The 26,190-nt window shown below is 44.6% G+C and overlaps 1 protein-coding gene across 1 annotated transcript in view; it reads left to right on the forward strand.

The window, feature by feature from the left end:
- agbl1 (AGBL carboxypeptidase 1) overlaps positions 1–26,190 on the forward strand; it is a 191,382-nt gene that overhangs the window by 33,285 nt on the left and 131,907 nt on the right. The window contains exons 8-14 of the mRNA XM_078529973.1: positions 242–416; positions 1,684–1,766; positions 5,648–5,764; positions 11,521–12,194; positions 15,240–15,317; positions 18,405–18,497; positions 25,447–25,595. Coding sequence (XP_078386099.1) covers positions 242–416; positions 1,684–1,766; positions 5,648–5,764; positions 11,521–12,194; positions 15,240–15,317; positions 18,405–18,497; positions 25,447–25,595 — 1,369 coding nt within the window. The remainder of the gene's footprint in view (positions 1–241; positions 417–1,683; positions 1,767–5,647; positions 5,765–11,520; positions 12,195–15,239; positions 15,318–18,404; positions 18,498–25,446; positions 25,596–26,190) is intronic.

Here is a 26,190-nt window from a genome sequence, read left to right on the forward strand (position 1 = left end):
GAGGGACAGGCCATAAACTGGTCACAGGATATTTTCAAAATCTGTAATCTGAATGAAAATGACTGTTTAAAACATAAGTTTTGTGGGAGCTTAGCATGAGAAAAAAAAAGTAACTTGTTTCCAAAAGCAGAACTGAAGGACAACCTAAGAGCAGAATGCACTCTATCTCCATGCTGATAATTAACTGCCGTGTGGCACTCCGAACTACTACAAACACTAAACTGGTTTCTTCCTTCTCTAGGCTTGTGGCTCTAGTGCAGACCTACAGCCGATTGTCAAGTTGGCTACACAAATCATACGGAAGTGTTGCCCGAAGCAGTGTCTTCCTTTGCTCACAGTTAGAAGTTGCTATTCATTTGTACTACTAAACACAGCTGACTCCCAGGTACTGGAGTGTCCCAGCAAGTGTCCTCAAGGTGAGATTCTATAGGTTTGCCTGAATTTCTGTTATCTGGACCTGACTTTTGTGTTTGGAATGATCATAAGATCATAAGAAACAGAAGCAGGAGGAGGCCATTTGGCCCCTCGAGCCTGCTCCGCCAGTCAATAAGATCATGGCTGATCTGCTGTGGCCTTAACTCCACTTTCCTGCCTGCCCTCCCCAATAACCCATGACTCACCTCAACAGCAGGAAGAGAATTCCAAAATCTAATGACCCTCTGAGAGAAAAAAATTCCTCCTCACCTCCATCTTAGATGGGTGACCCTTTATTTTTAAACTGTGCCTCCTAGTTCTAGACTTTCCCACAAGGGGAAACATCTTCTCAGCATCCACCCTGTCAAGTTCCCTCAGAATCCTATTTGTTTCAATAAGATCACCTCTCATTCTTCTAAACTGCATTGAGTACAGGCCCAACCTGCTCAACCTTTCCAGGGGGCGAAACTGTCTGCATTTGCCCTCATTGCTCTGTGGAACTGATAGAAATTCCTGGAGTTCACATGTGTGCAGTTAACAGTGGAAATTCCGCAGTTGCTGTCAGTGATTCCTCACTCTCCCACTCTCCCACACGGTGCGATTTTGAAACCCACGCAGGTGGAAATCTTCCAGAAATCATTGATTTGATGGGCACTTCACCTTATCACTCTGTTGTCTCACTGTAAAATTCCTTGAACAAGTTATGCCTTGTTGAGTGAGATGTAACTGGGTTTCTGATGGTTACTAAGTCATAATTATTGCTGAACAACTTCTTTAGCCCTGAAACACTGATTTCATATTAGCAGAATGTCAAATTCTTGATTAAGACAAAAAAAATTACATAGATTTTGGACATTTTTTAATGGTTTATTTCTTTAAACAAAGCCCTTAGTTTAGGTGGTACTATGTGTAAGCCTGTGGGATACACTGTATTTTGGCCTATTGTATAACTGTATAGTACCATATGTCAGCCTGTAATATAGGTAATAGCGTATGTCAGGAACACCCAACCTTTTGAAGCTGGTGTCCAGATGGATGTCCCAAAGCCAATGAGTGTGTTGTATACACTTAAACACAAAGACAAGATTCTCAGTCACCAAAAGCAAGGCCCAATATCTATGAAAAGGAGAATTCTATCATTGTCAGAAAAGGTAAGAACCCCAAACCACAGAAAGCGATGCTAATGCAAAGTAATGTAGTGATCAACACTGTACAAATTATGGAGATAAATGACTGGAGTTGGGCTGACAGATTTGTGTGTTTGTACAGAGGATGTTGCAGTCAAAGAAGATGATGAAGAAGAGGATGATGAAGGTAGCACTGAGAATGAAGAACCAGGGTACAATGAAGATGTAAGTAAATAGAATAATGTGAAGAGTGTAAAAAAAGGACAAAACTGTCACTTGTTTTGAATATGAGTCTAGCTGCGAAACAACTGATAAAAACAACTTAGGTTTCTACAATGGTCCTCATAATAAAGAGGTAAAAATGATGTATGTCTAGTAGAAGGATTAAAAGGAAAAATGGAGAAGTTGGAATGGGGTCAAAAGGGATATTCAAAGAGAAGGGTTTTGAGGAAGGATTAAGATCCTGGCTGGAGCGAGTTGAACAGGGACTTCCAGAGGGTAACAGCCTCGTAGCTGGAAGAGTGATGGCCAATGATTGACTAGAGAAAGTGGGATGAGAAATATCCCAATTTTAGGGGAACAGTGGATGTCCATGGAAAAATAAGGCAAGAGGACAATGGAATTAATGCCTTGAAGGTGTTTGGTGCAGTTATAGAGCACATGCAGCTCTATCTGGAGTCAGAGTTTGACTTGACACTTGAAGCCGACCAAGATTTCTGGAAGAGAGAACCCCACTCCGATTTACTTTGAGTTGGTTTATGCTTTAACATTGGATTTACATACAAGTGGTTTTGACTTTGCACTCACTCAAATTTGTTCAGTGTGAGTTCACTGTAAGATGAGGCAATGCCATGAGATGCAAAATTAGATAAGAATTTTAAAGTCCATTGGTTAAAGCTCAGGGAACCAATGGAGTTATCATTTGTTTCTGAGTCTTCTCTCCTCTCTATCTCTGTAACTTCCTCCCAACCTACAATATCACACCCCCTCCTCGAACTTTTTGTTCCTCTTAGCTCTCCTCCCTCAAGATCCTCCTTGAAGGTCACCTTTTTGACCCAGAATTTGTGCACTGTGCCAATGTATTTCTCAAATATCTGAGGCTAGCTTATTTGCATAATTACTCATAGATGCAGGTGCGCGTAACAGCAGCTGCAGAGAGAGACCAATCGGGTGGCTGTGGGGAGGGGGGTGGAAAATTGCATGCAAGTGAAATTTAAAAGGATGAGCACACTTAAGGGGCTGTGACACAGGAGAGGGTTAGCGAAGATTCTGCAAGCCGTTAGAAAGACTCGACCCATTCGTTATCAGAGTTTTTCCTCGGCTGAAGGTGTGTGGTTTGACAGACAAAAGCTAAGGGAAAAGAAATCCCATGCAAAACCTTGAAGTCACAGTTCACTGATCCTGGGTCAGCCCTTTAGTCACGTTAGGAACAGTCGTCCTTACAGCAAAGGGAACTGCTCTACACCGGCTGTCTGCTGACTCAAATCCCATGAACACATTTTCCCACATCTATTGCCAGATAGGCACAACAATACATGTAAATATAGTCGCTGGCATCTTGGCGGAAGTTGTCAACCAAGCTTTGCCAGCTGATGGTCAGTGTGGCGTGGTGTGGTATGCCTTTTTTTATGCGGTACCCTGTAATGATACCTTGTGATTGCAGCCCTACAACCCTCTGAGATCTCTGCGCTTCTCCAGTTCTGGCCTCTTGGATATTGCTGACTTCCTTTGCTCCGACATTGGCAGCTGTACCTTTAGCTGTCTAGGTTCTAAGCCCTGGAATTTTCTACCTAAGCTTCTTTGTCTCTGTTTTGCTTTGCAACATTCCTTAAAACGTATCATTGACCAAGCTTTTGATCACCTGTCCTAACGCTTCCTTCTTTGGCTTGGTGTCAGTCAACTTTTTTGGTATCTGAGTAACTCTCTTGTAAACCACCTTGAGAGGATTCACTATGTTTAAGCCATTGGATAAATACAAGTTTTTGTTATGAATACCAATGTGACCAGAATCCCTCCCGTGATCCTTCTCTGCTTCTTTCAAGCACTTCAAATTATGTCATTTTGTGACAAATTATGGGAGCTTTTTCACTCAAGTTTCTGAGGATAGCAATGAAGGCCCATTTTGCTTAATTACCCTATTTGCAGCACAGAAGTGGGGCCTCATTCTGCCTGTCTACTTTGGATTTGAATTTGAATGCAAGAGGTGGAAGCCAGCATTAACTACTGTTGGCAAATGAGTTTTGAATGAACTTGCAGCTTGCAAATATTCTGTACAATTGTTAAGTCAAGTCTTACCCAAAGGAAGACTCCATTGCTAGAGTGGCAAACTTAGAGAAGTTGAAATGGGTGTTGCAACTGAAGTTGACATGGAAATAGCAACTGCAGCTGGAGGATCATCAACTCGGTGAAAGACGCTCTTTGGTCTGCCCGAAACTTGTTGCTCTTCCAGCGCAAAGAGTTGTCCTGACCGAGTGTTGCAGACTGGCTCATTCCAAAGTCCAGGACTACGTGCTGAGGGACGCACTAAAGCTTGGGGCAGCCACCGCAAAGGCGCAATGGGGAAAGGTCGCTGTCTAAGACCTTTCTGCCACAGTGCACCGAGGGACTGGGAACTGTTGAGAGCCCGTCGGGCTGTACAGCTCAAAATGAATGTATGCAGTGAATACTAAGTGTATTATAAATGTATTGAAGCACCTCAGAGAGCAACATGATGTATGTTGATAACTCCAATAACATTGACTGATTGTCTGCATTGACCATATTGAAATGATTGTAATATTCATTGATTGTATTGATGCACCTTGTGATACATGTGTAAAAGTTGAATCTGATTGTACTTATGTGATGATGATTTTGAAATGTTTTGGAATGTTCTTGAGTAAACAAGAGTAAACATGAATAAAGTATATTTTTCAAAAAAAAACTGAAAAGAACTAGTGCCAACTGTCTCTAGCCGAGTCCTTGAAATAATTCACAAAATAAATCCTCTACTAATAAGCAACAGCTGTAGTAAAACACTGACAGGGCTACCATTGCCTCTGTAACTGATATTCAAAGTTGTATGGACAGGAAACATTTGATGTATAGTCACAGCTCTCGAAGGAGAATCGAAATCAATGCATTTCACAGCTATGCTTGAAAATATTGATTTACCCCATCCAGTGCAAGACACAACCAGATAGAACATGAACAAATTACTGGATGCAAAATAAAACAAAAATATTATTTTTTTTTGATTCATTCCTGGGATGTGGGCGTCACTGGCTGGGCCAGCATTTATTGCCCATCCCTAATAGTCCATGAGAAGGTGGTGTTGAGCTGCCTTCTTGAACTGCTGCAGTCCATGTGGTGTAGGTACACCCACAGTGCTGTTAGGGAGGGAGTTCCAGGATTTTGACCCAGCGACAGCGAAGGAACGGCGATATATTTCCAAGTCAGGGTGGTGTGTGGCTTGGAGGGGAGCTTTCCAGGTGGTGGTGTTCCCGTGTATCTGCTGCCCTTGTCCTTCTAGATGGTAGCGACCATGGGTTTGGAAGGTGCTGTCTAAGGAGCCTTGGTGAGCTCAGGCAGTGCATCTTGCATATGTCAAACTCCCATCCATAGATTAGAATTGTGCCTGAAAACAAATTAATTTCCAGTCCTGTTTGCATTAACTTGTGTCAGCTTCACTCAATGATACTCTTGTTTCCAAGTCAGATAGTTTTGGGCTCAAACCCCACATTGGGGTTTGAGGACATAATGCATACTGACACTTTAGTACTGGGGGGAATTTGCTACATTGTCTAAAGTGCTTTTCCTTCAATTGACAGTAAACTGAGGCCACAACTGCATCATCTGCTGGTTCAGGTGGTTGTCAAAGATCCCATAGCATTATTTGAAGAAGAGCAGAGAGTTTCCTAGTCTTCCAGCCTTGGGCAATACCAGCAAATTCATTCATCTCATAGCTGTTTGTGACAACTGACTGGTGTACAATAACTGCTGTGTTTACATATGTAACAGTCGAAAAAGTAATTAATTTTGTGGAATGCTTCGAGGTGTTGCAGTGTAACAAAATAAATACAAACATTTGTCTTAAACCTAAATATGTTTCCACTTCTTTGTTTAAGGATGATGATCTTGAAACAGATTTAAAAAGGCTGAGGCCAAATCCACAACTTGATAGACCTGTGGGAGAACTGACACAGTACGAAAGGCTTTGCCCGGAACTTGTTGGATATTTTCAGGTGAGTTCATGGAACTTTCTAGTATTTGGGTTGTGGGTATAAATATTAAATCATTTTACTAAAATAGTGTTTACTGGTGGTGACCAGTGCTAATAATGAAGAGAATGTCCAAACAATAGAAGTTTTAGTCATCATCCACTGGTATCAGTAGTCCTTGGAGCAGTATGAGTCACTGCAGACATGATGAAGTTAATTTTCACTAGCAACCAGAAAAAACGCAGCCCCAGCTGACATTACCTACACATATGAATGTAACATTTCTTGTAACAAATACCTTTCTTACTGAAAGCTTTCTGATTTGTTCAGCAAAGCTTTATATTTCTTTCTGTTTGGAGTAAGCGGCAAACCTTTTTGTCCTCTGAGGGAAGCAATTTCCACCTGTTCTAGAAGCGTCTCTGATGTCTCATGCCTTTCTTAATTTCCCGTGTGGTGCTGTCTCAGAAAGTTTGCTAAAATCTAAAAATACAATGGCTGCCAGATTTCCCTTGCCCAATAAATCTGTTATCTCCTCAAATAATCCAACTGAGTTATCAGATATGACCTCCCTTGCATAAAGCCATTCTGACTGCCCATAATTAGTCCATACTTCTGTACGTGCTTCATTGTGTCTTCCTTCAGGAGGCCAGATAATATTTTTTATCACTACAGATGTTGGAGTTATTGGCCTGCATTTCCCAGAAATGTTCCCTTTAAGCTGTGGAGGACAGGGCCGCACAGCAATTGGAAACGTGGGGAATAGGGGACAAAGAGGCAATGGTCCTTCTGAGAAGCATGCATACATGGCAACCTTAAAAGGACAGCGCAGTGCAATTGGCCATGCACGGCAAAGAGAAATTAAAGGGAACATTGTTTCCCAGAGTATCTTAATGCACCTTTTTAACGAATTACTCATCTCAACTTTGTTTCTGTTTTCAATTAATTCCCAAAAAAGATCTTCCTTGATGTGACTAACTCAATTCGCCACTTCCTTCCTTATGTACTTTGCCATCCATCTGAGCCAGGTGCTTTATCCTATTTTAGCAGCCTCAGCCCATCCTTCATCTATTCATGATTCCTAATATTTGCTGGTCCCTCCTTGTAAATTCTGCCTCTGCTTAGGATACTTGCCATCCTTTGGAAATTTCTTTTTCTTTTAACTTTATAAAATATCAAATTTAATGCCCCCTTGAGACTCCATCTGTCAAACATCATGATTAGCTAACCCATCTCTGTCTCTAACAATGTCATCTTTAATTGTTACAGTTGCACCCTGAAGCATGAGGTGTGCCAGAGAGTGAGCTGCTTTATGTACAAAACTGAGATAAACTCAATTCAAAGGAATTTGAGAGCAGCCCCAGGGGAAATTCACTGGTGTACATGCAACAGAATAAATTTAGGGTTTAAATTTAATCGTGAGCTTCAAAATGTTATAAAACACTTGTTTACCTGTCGCTGTATGCCATCTTTTGAATTCTTCAATTAGATTCTAGTCGTTCCATCGCTCGCGGCTTTCCCTTAAACTCTGATTATTTCATAAGTGTGGAATAAACTATAGGAGGAGGGGTGGAGGTGGAGCTTTAACCTTCCCCCCTGGGTGTGGGGTGGCGGGGTCCAGTTAAGGAAGGAGTGAACTAATGACTCACTGTGCCGGGCTTTTATTGTTCCTGTTTTTTGCTTCATACGTGTAGGCTAATTGGGGTCATTTTAAGTGAATAGGACCTGGTGTCCTTTTAACTGCAGCTGCTCTTGTTCGGGACCTGCCACGTGGATCCCATAAGGAATTCCTCAGCCTTGTCTTGGGCTGCCCTCCAAATTCCCACCTGTCAGGTATTTCCTGCCACCTATCTCCCAGTTATGGCAGGGCATTAGGTCAAGGGATTTTAACCATCTGGCTACCTGTCACTTCTCCTTGTTTCCATTGGGCAGCCAGAGGGATGTAATTAAGGTTTAGGTGTTTAAAGAGCTGAGGTCTCACATTGATGCTGTCAGAGATGGGGAGTTGCCATTGGCAACACATCCACACAAAGCTGACTCCATCACTGCAGAAGATCCTGAAAACCTGGTTGGCCAAGCTGTCTCACAGCAGCCTGATGTAGCTCTATGTGGGGCCTGTGTTTACACAAACAGCAGCCTGATGTAGCTCTATGTGGGGCCTGTGTTTACACAAACAGCAGCCTGATGTAGCTCTATATGGGGCCTGTGTTTGCACAAACGGCAGCCTGATGTAGCTCTATATGGGACCTGTGTTTGCACAAACAGCAGCCTGATGTAGCTCTATGTGGGGCCTGTGTTTACACAAACAGCAGCCTGATGTAGCTCTATATGGGGCCTGTGTTTGCACAAACGGCAGCCTGATGTAGCTCTATATGGGGCCTGTGTTTACACAAACAGCAGCCTGATGTAGCTCTATGTGGGGCCTGTGTTTACACAAACAGCAGCCTGATGTAGCTCTATGTGGGGCCTGTGTTTACACAAACCAATGTGCCACAACAACTTCAGGAACTTTTCACTGACAGTCAGTTGCCAATCACTTCATACACTCCCGCCACTGGGATGGGAAAAGTGTCAGATTAGGTAGGCGAATACAATTTGTGCACACAGCAATGGGAAAACATGGTCTGAGCAGGCATTACACTCAGGAATACTTCATTGAAACATAGAAACATAGAAACTAGGAGCAGGAGTAGGCCATTCGGCCCTTCGAGCCTGCTCCACCATTCATTATGATCATGGCTGACCATCCAACTCAATAGCCTGCTCCCGCTTTCTCCCCATATCCTTTGATCCCTTTTGCCCCAAGAGCTATATCTAACTCCTTCTTGAAAACATACAATGTTTTGGTCTCAACTACTTTCTGTGGTAACGAATTCCACAGGCTCACCACTCTCTGGGTGAAGAAATTTCTCCTCATCTCAGTCCTAAATGGTCTACCCCATATCCTCAGACTGTGACCCCTGGTTCTGGACTCCCCTACCATCGGGAACATCCTTCCTGCATCTACCCTGTCTAGTCCTGTTAGAGTTTTATAGATTTCTATGAGATCCCCCTCATTCTTCTGAACTCCAGCGAATATAATCCTAACTGACTCAATCTCTCCTCATATGTCAGTCCCGCCAATTCAGGAATCAGTCCGATAAACCTTCGCTCCATTCCCTCTATAGCAAGAACATCCTTCCTCAGATAAGGAGACCAAAACTGCACACAATATTCCAGGTGTGGTCTCACCAAGGCCCTTGTACAGCAAATGATTTTGGCACAGAAGGTGTGGAGTTGGACCTATTTGTATTTCTGAGGCTGGCATTACCTAAGTGTTAGGAAAAATAATATTATCACTGGGGCATCAGTGGGAGGCTGTGAGTAATGCCCTTTGAATGCAGCATTGGCTAAAGGGGCCACCATGAGGAAGAACTTTTTCAGGGTGGTTTGGATCTTGAATGCGCTGTCTGAAAGGATGGTGGAGGAAAGTTCAGTTGTGGTTTTCGAAAGGAATTGCATAAGCACCTGAAGGGAAAAGATTGCAGGGAACAGGGTGGGGGAGCGGGGCTATCAAAGCTGCTCTTGCAGACAGTCAATATGGACTCGATGCACTGAATGGCCTCCTTCTGCTCTGTAACCATTCTATGATACCTCAATCCTATAGAAGAGAGGGAGATGATGGCGGTGGATATGGAAAAAAATAAGGAGAATGTTTCCTTAATCAAAGTCTAACTGACAACTGTTCTGCTGGTGGTGCCTCCTCTAACTCTCTTGGCTTCAAAGGGATGTCCTTTAGTTTCTGTTCTGAGACCTCTTGCTCTTTTTGGTGTCTACCTGTACCAATGGTTACATCATTGCAGAATTCAGCTTACAACCATGATTCTGTAAGCAAGATGCCACCTGACACATTCAGGAAGTGAAGGCTTTGTTTCAGCAAGTGTACCATGTGCTCAGTGATGGAGAAAGGGGGCTGGGTGTTTAATCTCTGGAGGAGGTGGGACTTGAGGTGGGCAAGGCCAGAATTTCCCTTCACAGTCCTTGTGCTGGTTTGCCCGCATGTTCCCGCCATCGGACCAATTTGGAATATGCCAGTTCAGGGATGGTGACAGCTCACAAGCAGTGGGTAGCCTAATAAGCCAATTGAAGGGCTAAATAAGGCCAATGTCCTGAGGCTCCCTGGAATTTTCCAGTTGGTTAGTTGGCCCTGATGTACCAAGATGGTCACAGCTGCAGCCACAAGCCTCCCAGTGGATGGGATCCTCCTCCACTGCAGCAGTCTGGCAGTTGTGGCCAGATTTATTTGCACCTTCATTAAGATGCCTTCAGAGGGCACTTCCGTTTTGAGGCGCCCCCTCTCTCTCTCTTCCCTACATCGGCAGCTCCCAGCTCTGATGGTGGGGCTCAAGGCTGGAGGGCCTCCTATTGACCCTATAACCCCAGAAGCGTGCTTCTCATCCTTAATTGGATGGCGAACACACACCCTGGCCATTAATTGGCCAGCCCTGCGTCTATAGGAAAAGAGATTACTGTCTGACTCCAGCAGACTCCATCAGAACATGAATTGCCCTGATGACTGTACCAATGCACTGCTGACTGACTCATACTGGAAATGTCACCATAGGCCGTGGAAATCTCAGACGGAAGAAATCAAGGTTGCATTGGCAGCAAATGTAGCTTAACAGTTGAAATCTCAAGACTGCTTATCACTTGAATGGACCAACCTTCTGGGTGTGAGTTTCAGAATCCTATTCGGAGCTGAAATTGCTTGGAAGTGAGGAATTCTGAATTGCCTCCCACCCCTTGATGTGGGGGAGGGGGGTGGTGGGCGGTCACACGTCAATGCGGAGGAATGACCTGCAGAAGATTGTTGCCAGCGCACTGTTCCACAGCCACACTACCTTTCCTTAACTTGGGAATGATAATGTTGGGGAAGTGTGAAATCTAGAAACTTTATTTTTAAATTAATGAATGATACAGGAATCTGTCTGAGCAAAATGTCATTGAGTTTGAAATTAATTAGTCCAAGGGAGAATCTGTGATGTGAATGCTGTCAAATTCATTTAAATAGTTCCACTGATTAGTTACACTGTTGCCTGAAAAAACATTTATTCTTAAATTAAATGCTTGCTATACTGCTTTATAATGCTTCCAAACAGCACAAGTGTGGGGTCTGTTAATCAAATTAATTAGATTAAATTAAATGAAGAAAGTTCAATAACATTTTACTGACAATTTCTTATACCAACAATTATGTCACTGCAGAGACGTCTCTGCAACAAATACTTCAGAGTAACTGGCCTGGTTTATTAAAAATAATCATTTATCATTTCCTGTCAGTAAATACTTAGCTCTGCATTGAAAACACAGGTCAGGAGAAATTCTTTAATAGCTGGTGAAGTGTGGATTGTTTTATCACAGGAAGTGCTGGAGCTAGGAAGGATTACATCCCAAAAATGGAAAGATAGATAAATATGTTGAAGCAAAGGAAGATACAAGGCTGTGAGGTGAAAGCAAAACAGCGGGATTAGTTTTGCAAAGCACTGAGCAGAAATCAGTGGGCTGAGTGACCTCCTGTTTTGTAACATGCTAAAACATTCAGTATCCTGTGCCCTAGCCCTGATTATAAATCTTCTACATCCATGAGGAAGAAACATTATGAAGTTTTCTGGGTCTCAAATCTGAATATGCAGGATATTTGTGGAAAACTCCAGTAAATTTCAACAGCATTTTTCTTAACTTTCTCCTGGTTCTATCAGATACATCTTAGTAATTATTACATCACCTAATTTTATTTCCCGCAGGATTTAGACTCAGTGTCGGGTGAACAAAGTAGTGGCCAGGATAATGTGTCATGTTCAGCGTTCTTCACCACTTCAATGCCTCAGAGACACGAGAAACCTGGAGAGTGGCCAAAAGACATTATTGAAGAAGATTTCCCAGCACCACACAACTCGTTTAGGTACATAGGGCCTCATCAAATGGCTCCGGCTTCATCTGACAGTGGAGGGGAAAGTGGATCCAAATGGCTGATGAGGAATTATCAAGCTCCCATCCAAGATTCAGGGAGACATCCAGAACGACCAAATGGTGGAGGCACTTTGAATCCTTCAAAACATAAAATTAAGGAAATGCATATGAATATGCAGATGGCCAGTACAGGTTCATCAAAAATAAGCCTACGCTTTCAAGATTTACAGAATGTCCAAGGACAAAGTGTAGCTGGTGAAGAATGTTCTCAGCTCCTCAGCCAAAGCTGGACTATCGACAGAGCACAAAAGCCTCAGGATGCTGGGAGGAAGCTTTCAGAAATGCTTAGAGAAATGATTCCATTCCATGATCCATATGTTTACACCACTATGGCAGAGAAAACAAAATCAGCCACTGATTGCAAAACACTGGCATTTCCAGATTATTGGGGTCACATCGCACCTCTCTATCAAGAGCCATTGACGGGTCAGTGGTGTGGACATTTGAGGTAAAGAATTAATATTATGAAGTGTTTTATTCTGATATGTTTGTTTAGCTCTTTTAATTCGGTTGATATTAAGTTATTCAGTTCTCTGACACTCTAATATCATTCTATCTACTCTCAGCCACTGCTGAGCAGCAAGTAACTACACACAAATAGTCCATTAGGAATGACACCAAATGATCTCCTCGTTCTTTCTCTGTCCCTGGTGGCACAGCCTGTTTCTTCCACAGCTTCTCCATCCAGCAAATCATGCACTGGGTTCGTTTCTGTGGCAAAGCTCCCTTTACATAGACAAGGCATTAGCCTGACTCCCAACTCCCAACTATAGGGGAACCAGGCAGCTGCGGTAAATGGAGAGGTTGGTGTTACATTGCCACTCCCATCAGATGTAAACTCCTCACTGAATGTCAACCCATCTGATGTAGGGAGTTCCAGGGTTTTGACGATGGAGGAATGACGATATATCTGCAAGCCAGGACATTGTATGATATGGAGGTAAAAATGTTCCTGTCCTTGTCCTCCTGAGTGGTAGAGGTTGTGGGGTTTATAGGGGTTGCTGAAGAAACCTTGGCAAGTTACTGCAATGCATTCTGTTGGTAGCACACACGCTACAGCCAAGGTATGCCAGTGGTGATGGGGGCCTTGCTCATCTGAAGATTACCATGTTCATCAGTTATGGTGTTTGGTAGGGTCCTTGTAGATGTTTAGGTAAGTATTGATGGGTATTCCATCATGCCCCTGACTTCTGTCTTGTAGATGGAAATGCTTTGGAGAGCTAGTCACTGTAGAATATCCAGCTTCTGACCTGTTCTGACAGCATTTATGTGACTGTCCCAGTGGTCAATGTTAACAGTATGAGTCTTCGCAATGGTAGTGCCATTGAATGTCAAGGTGATTAGGTTCTCTCTTGTTTTAGATAATCATTGCAAAACATTTGTGCAGCACAAATGTCACTTGCCACTTATTACCGCAAGCCTGCATGTTGTTCAGGTCTTGCCATATGTAGACACTGCTTCATTGCCTGGAAACCTGCAAATGAAAATGAACACTGCAAATCATCAGTAAATCAGCCACCAAGCATAAGTTGAGGTGCCATGGTAGAAAGAGCAATTCTGGAGCACTAGTCTTCAGCACTATATCTGGGATGTTGTCAGGGCCTGTAGCCTTTTCTGTGCACTTAGCTATTCCTTGATATCACATGGAGTGAACTGAAGTGCCTGCATCAAGAAGGATTTAACAAGTCAGTTTGAGAGCAGCAATGTGGGTGGTATTATATGGCACCAGCCACTAAAAGCAAGTGAACATGTAAAGGAAAGGAAAGACTTGTATTTACATAGCACCTTTCATGATCTTGGGATGTGCCAAAACACTTCACAGTCAATCAGTTACCTTTGTAAAGTAAGAAGCGTGGCAGCCAATTTGCAGATAGCAAGGCCCCACAAACAGCAATGTGACAATGACGAGATAATCTGTTTTTGTGTTGTTGATTGAGGGATAAATATTGGCCAGGACACTGGGGATAACTCCTCTGCACTTCTCCAAAATAATGGCCACCTGAGAGAGCAGACAGGGCTTCGATTTAACATCACATCCCAATGGTAGCGCTGCAGTGGAGTGGGAGCCCAGATTTTTGTGCTCAAGTCTCAGGGGTGGGATTTGAACCTGTACCTACTGAGCCCTGGCTGACACAATAGGAGGAGTGGGACACAGCTATCTGCCAAATCACTCCATAGATTGTACGGACTGGGCCCCTGACTTCCAGGACCAATCTTTTATAAAAAACAGATGGTTTAGTACCATGACAGATTGCTAATGGCATTGCAAGATCTACATAAGTGCCTCTGGTGGAGGTGCCTATCACTGACATATGTAGAGTTCTGGTGCACAGCACTGAAATATTGCAGTCAGCCAAGGAGTGGAGATCACCTCTGGGATATCTGCAGATCAGCCTGTCAACGCATAGCCCATAATGCCAGTCTTTACATCTCTCATAAATTCTCAGACTTCTGTCAATCAGCTATTTGAAGACAATCACAGCTTCTTCATGAACATGTTACTTAATCAACATTGCCAAAAGGGGACGATCATTTCCCTGCTGGGTAGATCAGGGCCAAAGTGGTACTGCAGGCATGAAATGCAACATTCGTCAGGCTGATGGAATTCCATAGTTACCCGAATCCCTGGCGTCCCTCCTAGACACTTGGTTATTGGCCTTCTCACGAACTGCTGCAGCAAAATGGGCACTTGAGATTGCGCCTGGAAATTGTTCTCCTCATGATTATCTATTATCCACGAGAACAACCAGTCAATAGAATAAACTGGGTGAATTGATGCTGTGCCAATTCAGCAAATGCATCATCAGATTAGAATTGCTAAACAATGAATGGCTCAGATCATGGGTCTCTTGAATATCCTCTTGAAGTCTATCACTCAGTGTTTACTATACTTACAGTTTTGTGTCATCTACAAATTTCAAAATTGTGCCCTATTTCTCCAAGTCCAAGTCATTAACGTATGATGAAACAGAAGTACTCCTAGTAATGGACCTTGAGGAATTGCACTATATAGTTCCATCCAAAAAAAAAACCATCAGCACAAACTCTCTGTTTTCTATCCCTTTACCAAATTTGCATCCATGCAGCTACTGCCCTTTTATCCTCTGGGCTTCAAGGTTGCCAACAAGCCTAATATGTGGTACTTCATCATCAACTGCACTGCTCTTACCCATCCCCCTGTTACCTCATTAAAAAAAAATCAATCAGTCAAACATAATTTTGTCCTTAACAATCCCACGCTGGCTCTTCTTTATTAGTCCATGCTTAGTCCAAGTGTCTGCTAATTACCTCCTGGATCATTCTTTCTAAAATCTTTCCCACCACTGACGTTAAACTGACTGGTTTATAATTACCAAGTATATGCCTCTCCCTTTTCTGAACAACATACCTTGATTTCCTGGCTGCAGTAACAGGAGTTAATGCCCTTGTCACTAAGTTTTTATTGGCTTGTGCTGAAATGATTTTCAAACTTTGTACCAATCTTTGGTTCCAGGGATAAAATATTTGAAGATGTTCGACGTTTAGTCAACCCTGGGGATATTCTAAACAGGGTCATTTTTGATATTGAAAGGTGAGTCAGCCCATTTTGCACTGCATACACGATGCCTCATTTGAATCCCAGACTGCACAGAAAATGGTTGTCAAGATATTCTGAACCTGGCACATTTGAGCATTTTGCTGATGCAGTGCACCAGATAAAAAGCATAAAATAAATGGGCAGAACAGGATCACCAGCTGCTGATCAAAACAGCCCCAATTTTTCAAGCCTTTCTTTGTATTTGTATTAACTCATAAGGTGGCCAGTGACCCCCTGCTTCAATGGGATCTTCGCTTTGTGAGGCAAATGATGCACATCAGCTTCTTTTAATCATTTAATTTTCAGTAAACTACAGAATTGTGTTATCTTAGGAACGAGTACCACAAGAGATGCCTAGGGACTCTGCAAAGTATCACCCTTAAATTTGATGACTTAGAAATTTGGCTGAACAGATGTTCAATGGCCTCCTAAGCCTCCAATATGGTGGAAACCATGCAGACTTGCTATGAGGTGGAAGCAATTGGCATATTGGTAAAGGTCAGAAATTGGTGTGCAGTGCCCACACTTGAAATAGGCGTCAGTTTGCATAGCTAAGTAAGTGCTCTAAAGTAAATTTGATGCCCCTACTGCAAGATTAATTTGTCCTGAAGGAGCTGACAACTGGCTGCACTCGGAAAAATCACGTCTACCTGTGGCCTTAACAGGTGGTCCTTAAAGAGACTGCAAGTTATGGCATAACTAACAAGGCAATATTATAAAGCTATTTTAGGGGGAGATGATGGCGTGGTGGTAATGTCATTGGACTAGTAATCCAGAGGCCCAGGCTAACCCTGGGGGCAGGGGTGGGGGAACATGGGCTCAAATCCTATAAGACCATAAGACCATAAGACATAAGAGCAGAAATTAGGCCATTCGGCCCATCGAGTCTGCTCCGCCATTCAATCATGGCTGATAAGCTTCTCAACCCCATTCTCCCGCCTTCTCCCCGTAATCTTTGATCCCCTTACCAATCAAGAACCTATCTATCTCAGTCTTAAATACACTCAATGACCTGACCTCCACAGCCTTCTGTGGCAATGAATTCCATAGATTCACCACTCTCTGGCTAAAGAAGCTTCTCCTCATCTCTGTTCTAAAAGGTCTTCCCTTTACTCTGAGGCTGTGCCCTCGGGTCCTAGTCTCTCCTACTAATGGAAACATCTTCCCCATGTCCACTCTATCCAGGCCTTTCATTATTCTGTAAGTTTTAATCAGATCCCCCCTCATCCTTCTAAACTCCATCGAGTATAGACCCAGAGTCCTCAAACGTTCCTCATATGTTAAGCCTTTCATTCCTGGGATCATTCTCGTGAACCTCCTTTGGACCCTCTCCAGGGCCAGCACATCCTTCCTGAGATACAGGGCCCAAAATTGCTCACAATATTCTAAATGTGGTCTGACCAGAGCCTTATAAAGCCTCAGCAGCACATCCCTGCTTTTATATTCTAGTCCTCTCGAAATAAATGCCAACATTGCATTTGCCTTCCTAACTACTGACTCAACCTGCAAGTTAACCTTAAGAGAATCCTGGACTAGGACTCCCAAGTCCCTTTGCACTCCAGATTTCTGAATTCTCTCCCTATTTAGAAAATAGTCTATGCCTCTATTCTTCCTACCAAAGTGCATGACCTCACATTTCCCCACGTTGTATTCCATCTGCCACTTTTTTGCCCATTCTCCTAACCTGTCCAAATCCTTCTGCAGCCTCCCCATCTCCTCAATACCACCTGTCCCTCCACCTATCTTTGTATCATCTGCAAACTTAGCCAGGATGCCCTCAGTTCCTTCATCTAGATCATTAATGTATAAAGTGAAAAGTTGTGGTCCCAACACTGGCCCCTGCAGAACTCCACTAGTCACCGGCCACCATCCTGAGAAGGACCCCCTTATCCCCACTCTCTGCCTCCTGCCAGACAGCCAATCTTCTATCCATGGTAATACCTTGCCTCTAACACCATGGGCTCTTATCTTACTGAGCAGCCTCCTGTGCGTCACCTTGTCAAAGGCCTTCTGGAAGTCCAAGTAGATAACATCCATTGGCTCTCCTTTGTCTAACCTACTCGTTACCTCCTCAAAGAATTCTAACAGATTTGTCAGGCATGACCTCCCCTTGATGAAACCATGCTGACTTTGCCCGATTTTACCATGCACTTCCAAGTATTCTGAAATCTCATCCTTAATAATGGACTCTAAAATCTTACCAACGACCGAGGTCAGGCTATTCGGCCTGTAATTTCCCGTCTTTTGCCTCACTCCCTTCTTAAACAGGGGGGTTACATTAGCGATTTTCCAGTCCTCTGGGACCCTTCCTGACTCCAGTGATTCCTGAAAGATCACCACTAACACCTCCACTATCTCTTCAGCTATCTCCTTCAGAACTCTGGGGTGTAATCCATCTGATCCAGGTGATTTATCCACCTTCAGACCTTTCAGTTTTCCTAGCACCTTCTCCTTGGTAATGGCCACCATACTCATCTCTGCCCCCCGTCTCTCTTGAACTTTGGGGATGTCACTTGTGTCTTCCACTGCCACAGCAGCTGGTGGAATTTAAATTCAATTAATAAAATCTGGAATTGAAAGCTACTCACGATGATGTTGATTATGGAGCTATCATCGATTGCCATAAAAACCCATCTGGTTCACTGATCCCTTTTAGGGAAGGAAATCTGCCGTCCTTGGTCTGGCCTACATGTGACTCCAGGCCCACAGCAATGTGGTTAACTCTTAACTGTCCTTTGCAATGGCCTAGCAAGGCATTCAGTACAAGGGCAGTTAGGGATGGGCAACAAATGCTGGACTTGCCAACAATGCTCACATCCCTTGGAAGTATCAATCAAAAGAAAAAAACTAGCAGAGATCAGTAAACAGTTGTGGTGAAATTAATACCTTTGTTGCGACAGTATTTCATTAAATCCCCAATAGTGTGAAGAATCAGGGTATAAAATTTCTACCCTAGGTCAGACATCTACTTGTTTTTTTTAAATAGACCATTTGATTAAATGTGCTGGGTGTGCCCTATTGATTTTTATTTTGGGTTCAAGTATTATTCCTATCAACTTTTTCTGTTTTTTTACCTTACAGTCTTTCATTGCTTCCATCAGAAGAGGATGTTTCCCTGAAGTTCAGCTCAAATTTTGAGTCAGGCAATCTTCGGAAAGCTATTCAAGTTCGCAAGTAAGCGTGAAGAAGGGCAACATGCTGTGTGTGGTGCATCGTGCAATCCGGTATATGTAGTGAGACTATCGAGAGGCTAATAGTGCGCTCCTTATCACTGACTTGCCTAAGGTCAGCAAAGGTTAACCCAGATCAGGAATCCAAGCTGGAGCTTTTGGTGTTATTTGGCTGAGCACCATTAACCCACAAAGCTTTAGGGGTAGATGTTGTATCATTATAATGATATAAAACCTTGGGCTTATTTACTGTACAAGACAAAAGGCACCAATCACTCATAAGGGATTGGGTAAACACGTTGTGTGTTCATTTATTAAGACTAGGCGCATGAGAACATTTATACATAGGTATAAAGCTTAAAGACATCAGAGCTGTGTGTGTGTGCTCTGCTCAAAGCAAAAGTGAAACTAAGACTGGATCACATGACATATTTCCCATCTAGTGATGTCATGCTGATGTCCCTTAAAGGCATATTAGAACAGTAGAAAGCTTAGGTATTGTAGGAAGCATTGTCTTCTCAGGGGAAAATAATTTACTACTAAATAGTGTCAGCTGTAGTTCAGTTGGTAGCAATGTCACTGCTGAGTGTTGTAGGGTGTCCGAGTTGTGCTATTAATGACAGAGTTGATCTGCAGACACTTCTTGGGTGGAAACATTAAGATTATTTACAATATACTCAGCAGCAACTACACGTGTGCTTTCAACTCCAACTCCATCTCTACACTGACCGATCAGGTAGCCTGCGCTACTCTCCTATTAGTTACTACAGATCATGTGATCTTCCTTAACAAGTATTGTTCTTAAAGGTACATTACACACTAAATAAAACCATAATTACTACACTGAGCCACAAGGTTCTGGGCTCAAGACCCATTCCAGGACTTTTTAAGGCCGACGGTCCAATGCAGTACTGCACTCAGAGGTGTTGGCTTTTGGATGAAATGTTAAACTGATGCCTCATTTGCCTGCCCAGGTGGATGTAAAAGATCCCATGACACCATTTCAAAGAAGAGGAGGGGAGTTATCCCTGGTGTCCTGGCCAATTTATCCCTCAATGAACAGCACAAAAAACAGATTATCTGGTCATTATCACCTTGCTGTTTATGGGGGCTTGCTGTGCATGAACAGGCTGCTGAACTTCCTACATTACAACAGTGACTACACTTCAAAAGTACTTCATTGGCCGTAAAGCTCTTTGAGACATCCGCCAGTTTTTAAAATTTATTTGTTCATGTGGTGTGGGTATCACTAGCTATGCCAGCATTTATTGCCCATCCCTAATTGCCCTTGAGAAGGTGGTGGTGAGCTGCCTTCTTGAACCGCTGCAGTCCATGTGTTGTAGGTACACCCACAGTGCTGTTAGGGAGGGAGTTCCAGGATTTTAACCCAGCGACAGTGAAGGAACGGCAATATATTTCCAAGCCAGGATGGTGTGTAGCTTGGGGGGGAACTTGCAGGTGGTGTTCCCATGAATTTGTTGCCCTTGTCCTTCTAGGTAGTAGAGGCTGCGTGTTTGGAAGGCGCTTTTAAAGGAGCCTTGGTGAGTTTCTGCAGTGTATCTTGTTGATGTTACACACACTGCTGCCACTGTCATCAGTGGTGGAGGGAATGAATGTTTAAGCTGGTGGATAGAGTGCTGATCAAGCGGGCTGCTTTGTCCTGGGCCATAAAAAGTGCTATATAAATGCAAGTCTTTCTCTCTTCTTACTACAAATAGTGTTTTAAATGTTTTATAGTTGGTCATCATTTTAATATAAATATGACAAAATGAAGGAATGAACGGGTGTTCCTCATGGATAGGGCTACTCTGTGTGAATGCTTAGTGGGTAGGCAGAATGGTCACACTATTACTGCTCCTACTGTCTGTTCATGTTAGAGTTTGTATAGTCATGGAGCAATATTTCCATTGTTTAATAAAGGTCATTAGAATGTCATTTGCTGCTTGGGGCGGAATCTTCCGGGCTCACTTGGAGTGGGAAGAAAGGCCAGAGGGGTAACTTAATTACGCGGGAGGCTAAAATTCTGCTTCCTGACGGCAGGGCAAACTTTCGCAGTTAAGTTCTCAGAACTTCAAAGGGGGTTCAAGATTCTTGACGCCAAATGTTGCAAAGTCCTTCTGCGTGCATTTGTATGTCATGCATGCTCATTAAAAGGCCAGCTTGCCAGAACTAAGACCCCACTCCGAATTAAGCTCTCTGCCTGCAAGAAATGTGTGCCTTCAGATTTGTGGCTGCATATAAGTAGCATGCACCAGGGGAAGTAGACATCTTCCTGGACTTTGGAGTGAGTAGCCACTACCTTGCCTTCTTTCAAGAGTGTTCTTGTATGGCAGGCTAAGTTTGAGTTTGGGTGTTGGTTGTCCAAGTTGCGTGGAGATTGACCAAGGGAGGGAGGATGGAGTCTGCTGGGAAAGAGTGAAGGTGGATTGACAAGGGAGTCAGGGTCTGCAGGGAAGCGTGGAACTGAGGCTGGTACAAGGTACAAGAGTCAGTGGGGCATGGTGGGAGGGTGTTTGGGGAAGGAGGCCAGACTGTCTGAGGCAGGGGTGATGTCTGCAGCAGGAAACCAGATTGTTTGGGGCAGGGAGGAAGGCAGGAGGAGAATGCGAGGGTGCAGAAATGTGGGAGGGAGGGAATGGCCTTGCTTGTTGTGTATGGGGGTCCTGTGGTTGGGTGGGGAGGGGTTTTCTGGACAGAGCTAGTGGGAGAGAGATGGTCCAAAAGATCGGGGTCAATGCTGTCTATGGTGGGGACCTGGGGGTTGAACTGAGGGGACTGGGCAGCGGAGGGAACAGTCACAGTGAGAGGGGAGGGTGGAATGTGGTAGGGCAGTGGGTTGAGGGTCATGGTTGGATAGCATGGTGGGAAATGGACTAAACAGATGACATGGATAATGGGAGGGGTCAGTGTCAGTGTGGGCGTGGTGACAGTAACGTGTGTAGGCTCAGAGGGGAGAGAAGCATATGGAGGGTGATGGTTATAGGCTCAAGGGCAACAGGGGAAAGTTGAAGGTTAACAGAGGGGAGAAGAATGGTTATATTGGGTGGGTGAAGGGTGATTGGGGGAAGTTGGTGGGTGATGGGAAGGGTGGAAGGTGGTGGAGTGAGTGTGAAATGTGACGCGCACCATTTTTAAAAGTTTTGAAATTGCGACCCTTCGAAATGGGAGGAGGGTCGTTTTGGGTGGGTGGAGTTAATGCTGAGCACAATTGGCTGACTAAAGGGACACCCTAATAATCATGAGGCAACTGGATAAGAACCTTGAAATAAAATCAAAAAATGCTGGAAAAGCTCAGCAGGTCTGACAGCATCTGTGGAGAGAGAAACAAAGTTAACGTTTCAAGTCCATAAGACTCTTCTTCAGAGCGTGGAGTTGTATTCTCCTCTCTATGGTGAAGCCTACACAGCAGCAGGTTCGTTCCTGACACATGGGTCTTATGGCCTTGAGATCCCAGCAAAACTGGGAGCTGTAGTAAACCCTGTGTCGATTCATATCCTTGATGCTCCCGGATCTTTAGCTACAAATCTATCAATCAACTAGTTGAGCAAACTCAGTGACAGAACCTCCACTGCCCTATGGGCTGGAGACTTCCAAACATTCACCGCCCTTTGAGTGTTGAAATTCCTAAACATCTCAGTCTGAGGTATGCTTTTACTCTGAGACTATGTTCCCTTGTTCTGGACACTCCAGTCATGGGAAACATCCTTCCTGTAACAACCCTGCAGAGCCCCGTAAAAGGTCTTTATACTTCATTTAGAACTTAGATAGTCTCTTTGCACTCTGGAGAATACAGGCCCATTCTCCTCACTCTCACCTCATAGGACAATCCCACAGTCCCTGGAATCAGTCTGGTGAACCCTGGATGTAATCCCTTGATGGGAGAGCTATCCCTCTCTAGGTAAGGAGTTGAATAGGACACTCAATTCTCCAGGTGAGGACTCACCAAGGCTGTAGTTAGCTGCAGCCTGACCTCTTTGATCCTACACTCAACCCCTCTTACAATCAAGGACTCCTTACTTGCCAGTTGCACCTGCATGTTACTCACAGTTACTTTTGAATATGGGCAGTCAGGTCCATTTGGCTGTCCACACTTCCTATTATCTGAGCACCTAGCAAAGACTCTAGTTTGCTGCTCAGAGCACAGTGCCGAGCCTCATGCTTTTGACCCTTATACTCCATCTGCCATGTTCCTGGCCACTCACTTAGCCTGTCAACTCACCTTGAGGCCTCTTTGCCTCCTCCTCACAAATCACAGCAGGACCCCAGCAGGGCATGCAATAACTCAGCTGTAAACACTGCACAGACAGCATTCTCACGGAGCTCAATAACTGCTGGGGTGCCTGTTGTGTCCTTAGGCCACACATTCATGAATGATGGCCAAGGCTTAAACAAACTCAATTGGGGATACTCAGTGATGCCATTATTGATGATGTGAGACAATAAATGGTGTATCGGTAGAATCACATCATTAGAATCTGATTGGGAACAAAGTGCAATGCCCTTAACTCCTCGCCACCATTGCTGTAACTAGTAGTATCATGAGAATATAGCAAAGCTAAACACAGTGCAGTTAAACATATATTTAGAAGTGTGAATCATATGTACAGTGATTGGACACCTGTGCCACTTATATCCCTTCAAAATTTATTTCTCTATTGCTATGCCCAGGTATAACTCCAACATTCACAGCTGTGGTAGAGGCAGTCTGTTAACTGCTGTGCCGTGTTGACTGTAATGACCTTGGCAGACATCCTCTGGTGACCCGAGGCCTAGTAAGCTCTGGCCTGCTGGGGGTCTCCTGCCCTGGTGCAGCTGCATCCTCCTCTGCCTGCTGGAGGCGATGGGGTCACTGGCAGAGTGGAGGTGGAGTGGCAGGGCACCCTTGGAGTGTCCTGGGATGATGTCCCTGGGGTGCCTGGCCAGCACTCCTCCTCCCTGTGGGTGTCCAGTGGCACATCCCTGACTCCTTGAGTGGAAGGGGCACCTGGTAGGGGGTTGAAGTGCCCCATTCCCCTCTTGCTTTGCCATTGATGCACTGCACCCATGGCTAGAGCAATGAGGTGCAGGTCCAAACGCACATCCAGCAGCCGCTGTGGACCTGGGTCTCCAAGGCAATCGTCACTCTTTCCAGGGAGGCAGCCGATCGCTTGCATGTCAGAGCCACGATATCAGACAGAATGTGGATGGACTCCTCCAGCCTTCGGTCCAGTCTGCACATGGCCTCTGGCAGCTCTGCCTGATGTTCCCCTGCCTGTCACTGCGTCTCCAACAGGACTCTTATGTCTGAGTCCAGGGGCTAGTATTCTGCATGTGGCTCAGCAGGAGCCTGGTCTCCAGCAGTCTCTGAGTGTCAGGGACCTCGGCAGTCACTTCCTCCACCAGCTGTGTTCCCGTGTCAATGTGTGGTCGCCAGATTGTGACTCTGAGCCTACTCTAGAGCATGGACCCACTGAAGTGACTGTATCTGTGCTAGTGGAGGGTACATGGGAATACTGTAACAGTGCTTCATCGTCGTGAGAGTCACCCTCCTCAGAGGTGGAGTTGGAGCGGGGGTTGGGATGCTTCCTCTTCTTCTGCTTGGCCTGCTTACTGGTAACTGAAGTTGAGAAGAGAAAAAATTAAGTGACGTTTATGCACAATCCCTTATCTAAATAATGTCTCACTCTATCAGCGCTTTGGACAACTGCAGACTGGAGGCATCCTCACTGGCTTCCCGTGAGAGTCCTGTGTCACCATTCATGCTGGCACATTTCTGGTCCTCCCTGGCTAGTTCTGCGGCCTTCTCCTTGAATGGGGTGAGGATCTGAATATCCAGCACTCTGCTACCGGCCTGGGACCACTCCTTCCTGCTGTGAGCATTTTTCTCCTATAGACAGACAGAGGATTGAGTGTCATCCCAATGGGTGCATGAGCAGTAAGTGACTAGCAAGCACACTACCCTGCAACTGGTACAACATTGGCAGCATGAAGTGGCTGCCTCACATTCAGTCCACATATTTCATCCTCTGCTGAGTCCTGTACACGATTCTCCTATCTGACATCCCTCTGCACTCGCACATTCACACTGCCTGGTTTCCCTATGAATATCACATTGCAGTGACTAGATGGTGCAACTTACCCTTGCAGAGTGCAGTAGATCATTTATTCTTTATCGACACTGCACCAGGTTTTTTTGTGGGCCCCACTGGCACTGACCTGCGCTGCAACCTCTATCCAGGCTGCCTTGGTCAGACAGGGGGTCTTCCTGCTGCCATCGCTGGGGAACAGGACCTCTGGCCTTTCCTGGATGGTCTGGAGGAGATCCTGCAACAAACTATGGGGCCATACTTCTGCTCTGTGACATTCTGGTATCTGCAGTAGGTTTCCCCATCTGGAACAACAGCCAGACTGATCCTCCTGGCTTGCAGTGAGTGAATGCCTGTCCGGGTGCACTTTATGGCCCCCGGACCTTTAAGCCCCTGAGGTAAGGGTGGAGGCGATGACGGCCCTGCAACAAGATTTGACAAGGTCCTTGTCTGTACCTAATAAGCTGACCGGTATGAGTTTGTGCATGGTCACCCATCCCACCCCTGAGCGAAAATCACTCTCACTCCCACCGCCAACCCCCCCCACCCCCACTCCAGGCCTCCCAGCTTACACTCCAGAACGGTAGATTCCACCTTGAGAGACTGTTTTCCTTATCTGTGGAGTCTAGAACTAGGGGGCATGGTCTCAGGACAAGGGATTGGCCATTTCGGGTTGGTCATTTGGGACTTAGGTGAGGAAAGATTTCTTCACTTGTATTCAAGGCTGAGATCAATATGTTTTTGGGTTCAAGAGGTATGGGGATTGGACAGGAAAGCGGAGGTCAGGTGGAGGAACAGGCATGATCTTATTAAACGGCAAGGCTCACTCCACAGTATGGCCTACTCCTGCTCCAATTCATTTTGTTCTGATTTCCTATTCCTGTCTAGATATGAATATGATTTGATTATGAATGCCGACATCAACACAGACTTTCAGCACCAGTGGTTCTACTTTAAGATCAGTGGCATGAAAGCTGGGATCCCCTATCGATTCAACATTATTAACTGTGAGAAGACAAATAGCCAGTTCAACTATGGTAAGAAGCAAAGATCCTGAACACAGAGGGATTTGACATCTCAGGCCCATTAAAATAGATTCATGTCCAAAACTGTAGTTGCAAGGTCACAAATCTTTTGCTTTGTGTGATAATTGAAGCTTGCGTGCTAAGATTTGGCTGTAACTTGAAAATCAGCAAAAAGCATTGCAAAGTTCCACATTTCCCATTTAATAATCTCCCAGCTGTGGAGGTCACCCTGTTTCTGCCTCTAAATGATGCTGATTAGGGATGCGTACCTGGGGCTTCCACAGTGGCCGTAATCACATGAAGAGAGTTAGCGAAGACATCAGGGTCATCGCAGGGATTAAAAGTGGGGGTGCAGGTGTAAGATGAGGACAGAGGGAAAAATCAAAGCAAAAGGAAATGGGAGAGGGAAGGCATGGTCCTCCTTCTTTCCTTCCTGGTGTTGTGGCCAAAACAACACCATCTGCCCAAATACAATGGTATGAACCAACAAAGCGTGCTCAGGTTATATTGTCCAGGAGCTATTTAACAGGAGCTACTGCTACAAGTTTGGGTTTACTGCCAATATATAACTTGCTGCTTCCGTTAAGTGCAAAGTTAATGCAGTTGG

Source organism: Cetorhinus maximus, chromosome 26, assembly GCF_964194155.1.
Source record: "Cetorhinus maximus chromosome 26, sCetMax3.hap1.1, whole genome shotgun sequence".
Classification (NCBI taxonomy): Eukaryota; Metazoa; Chordata; class Chondrichthyes; order Lamniformes; family Cetorhinidae; genus Cetorhinus; species Cetorhinus maximus.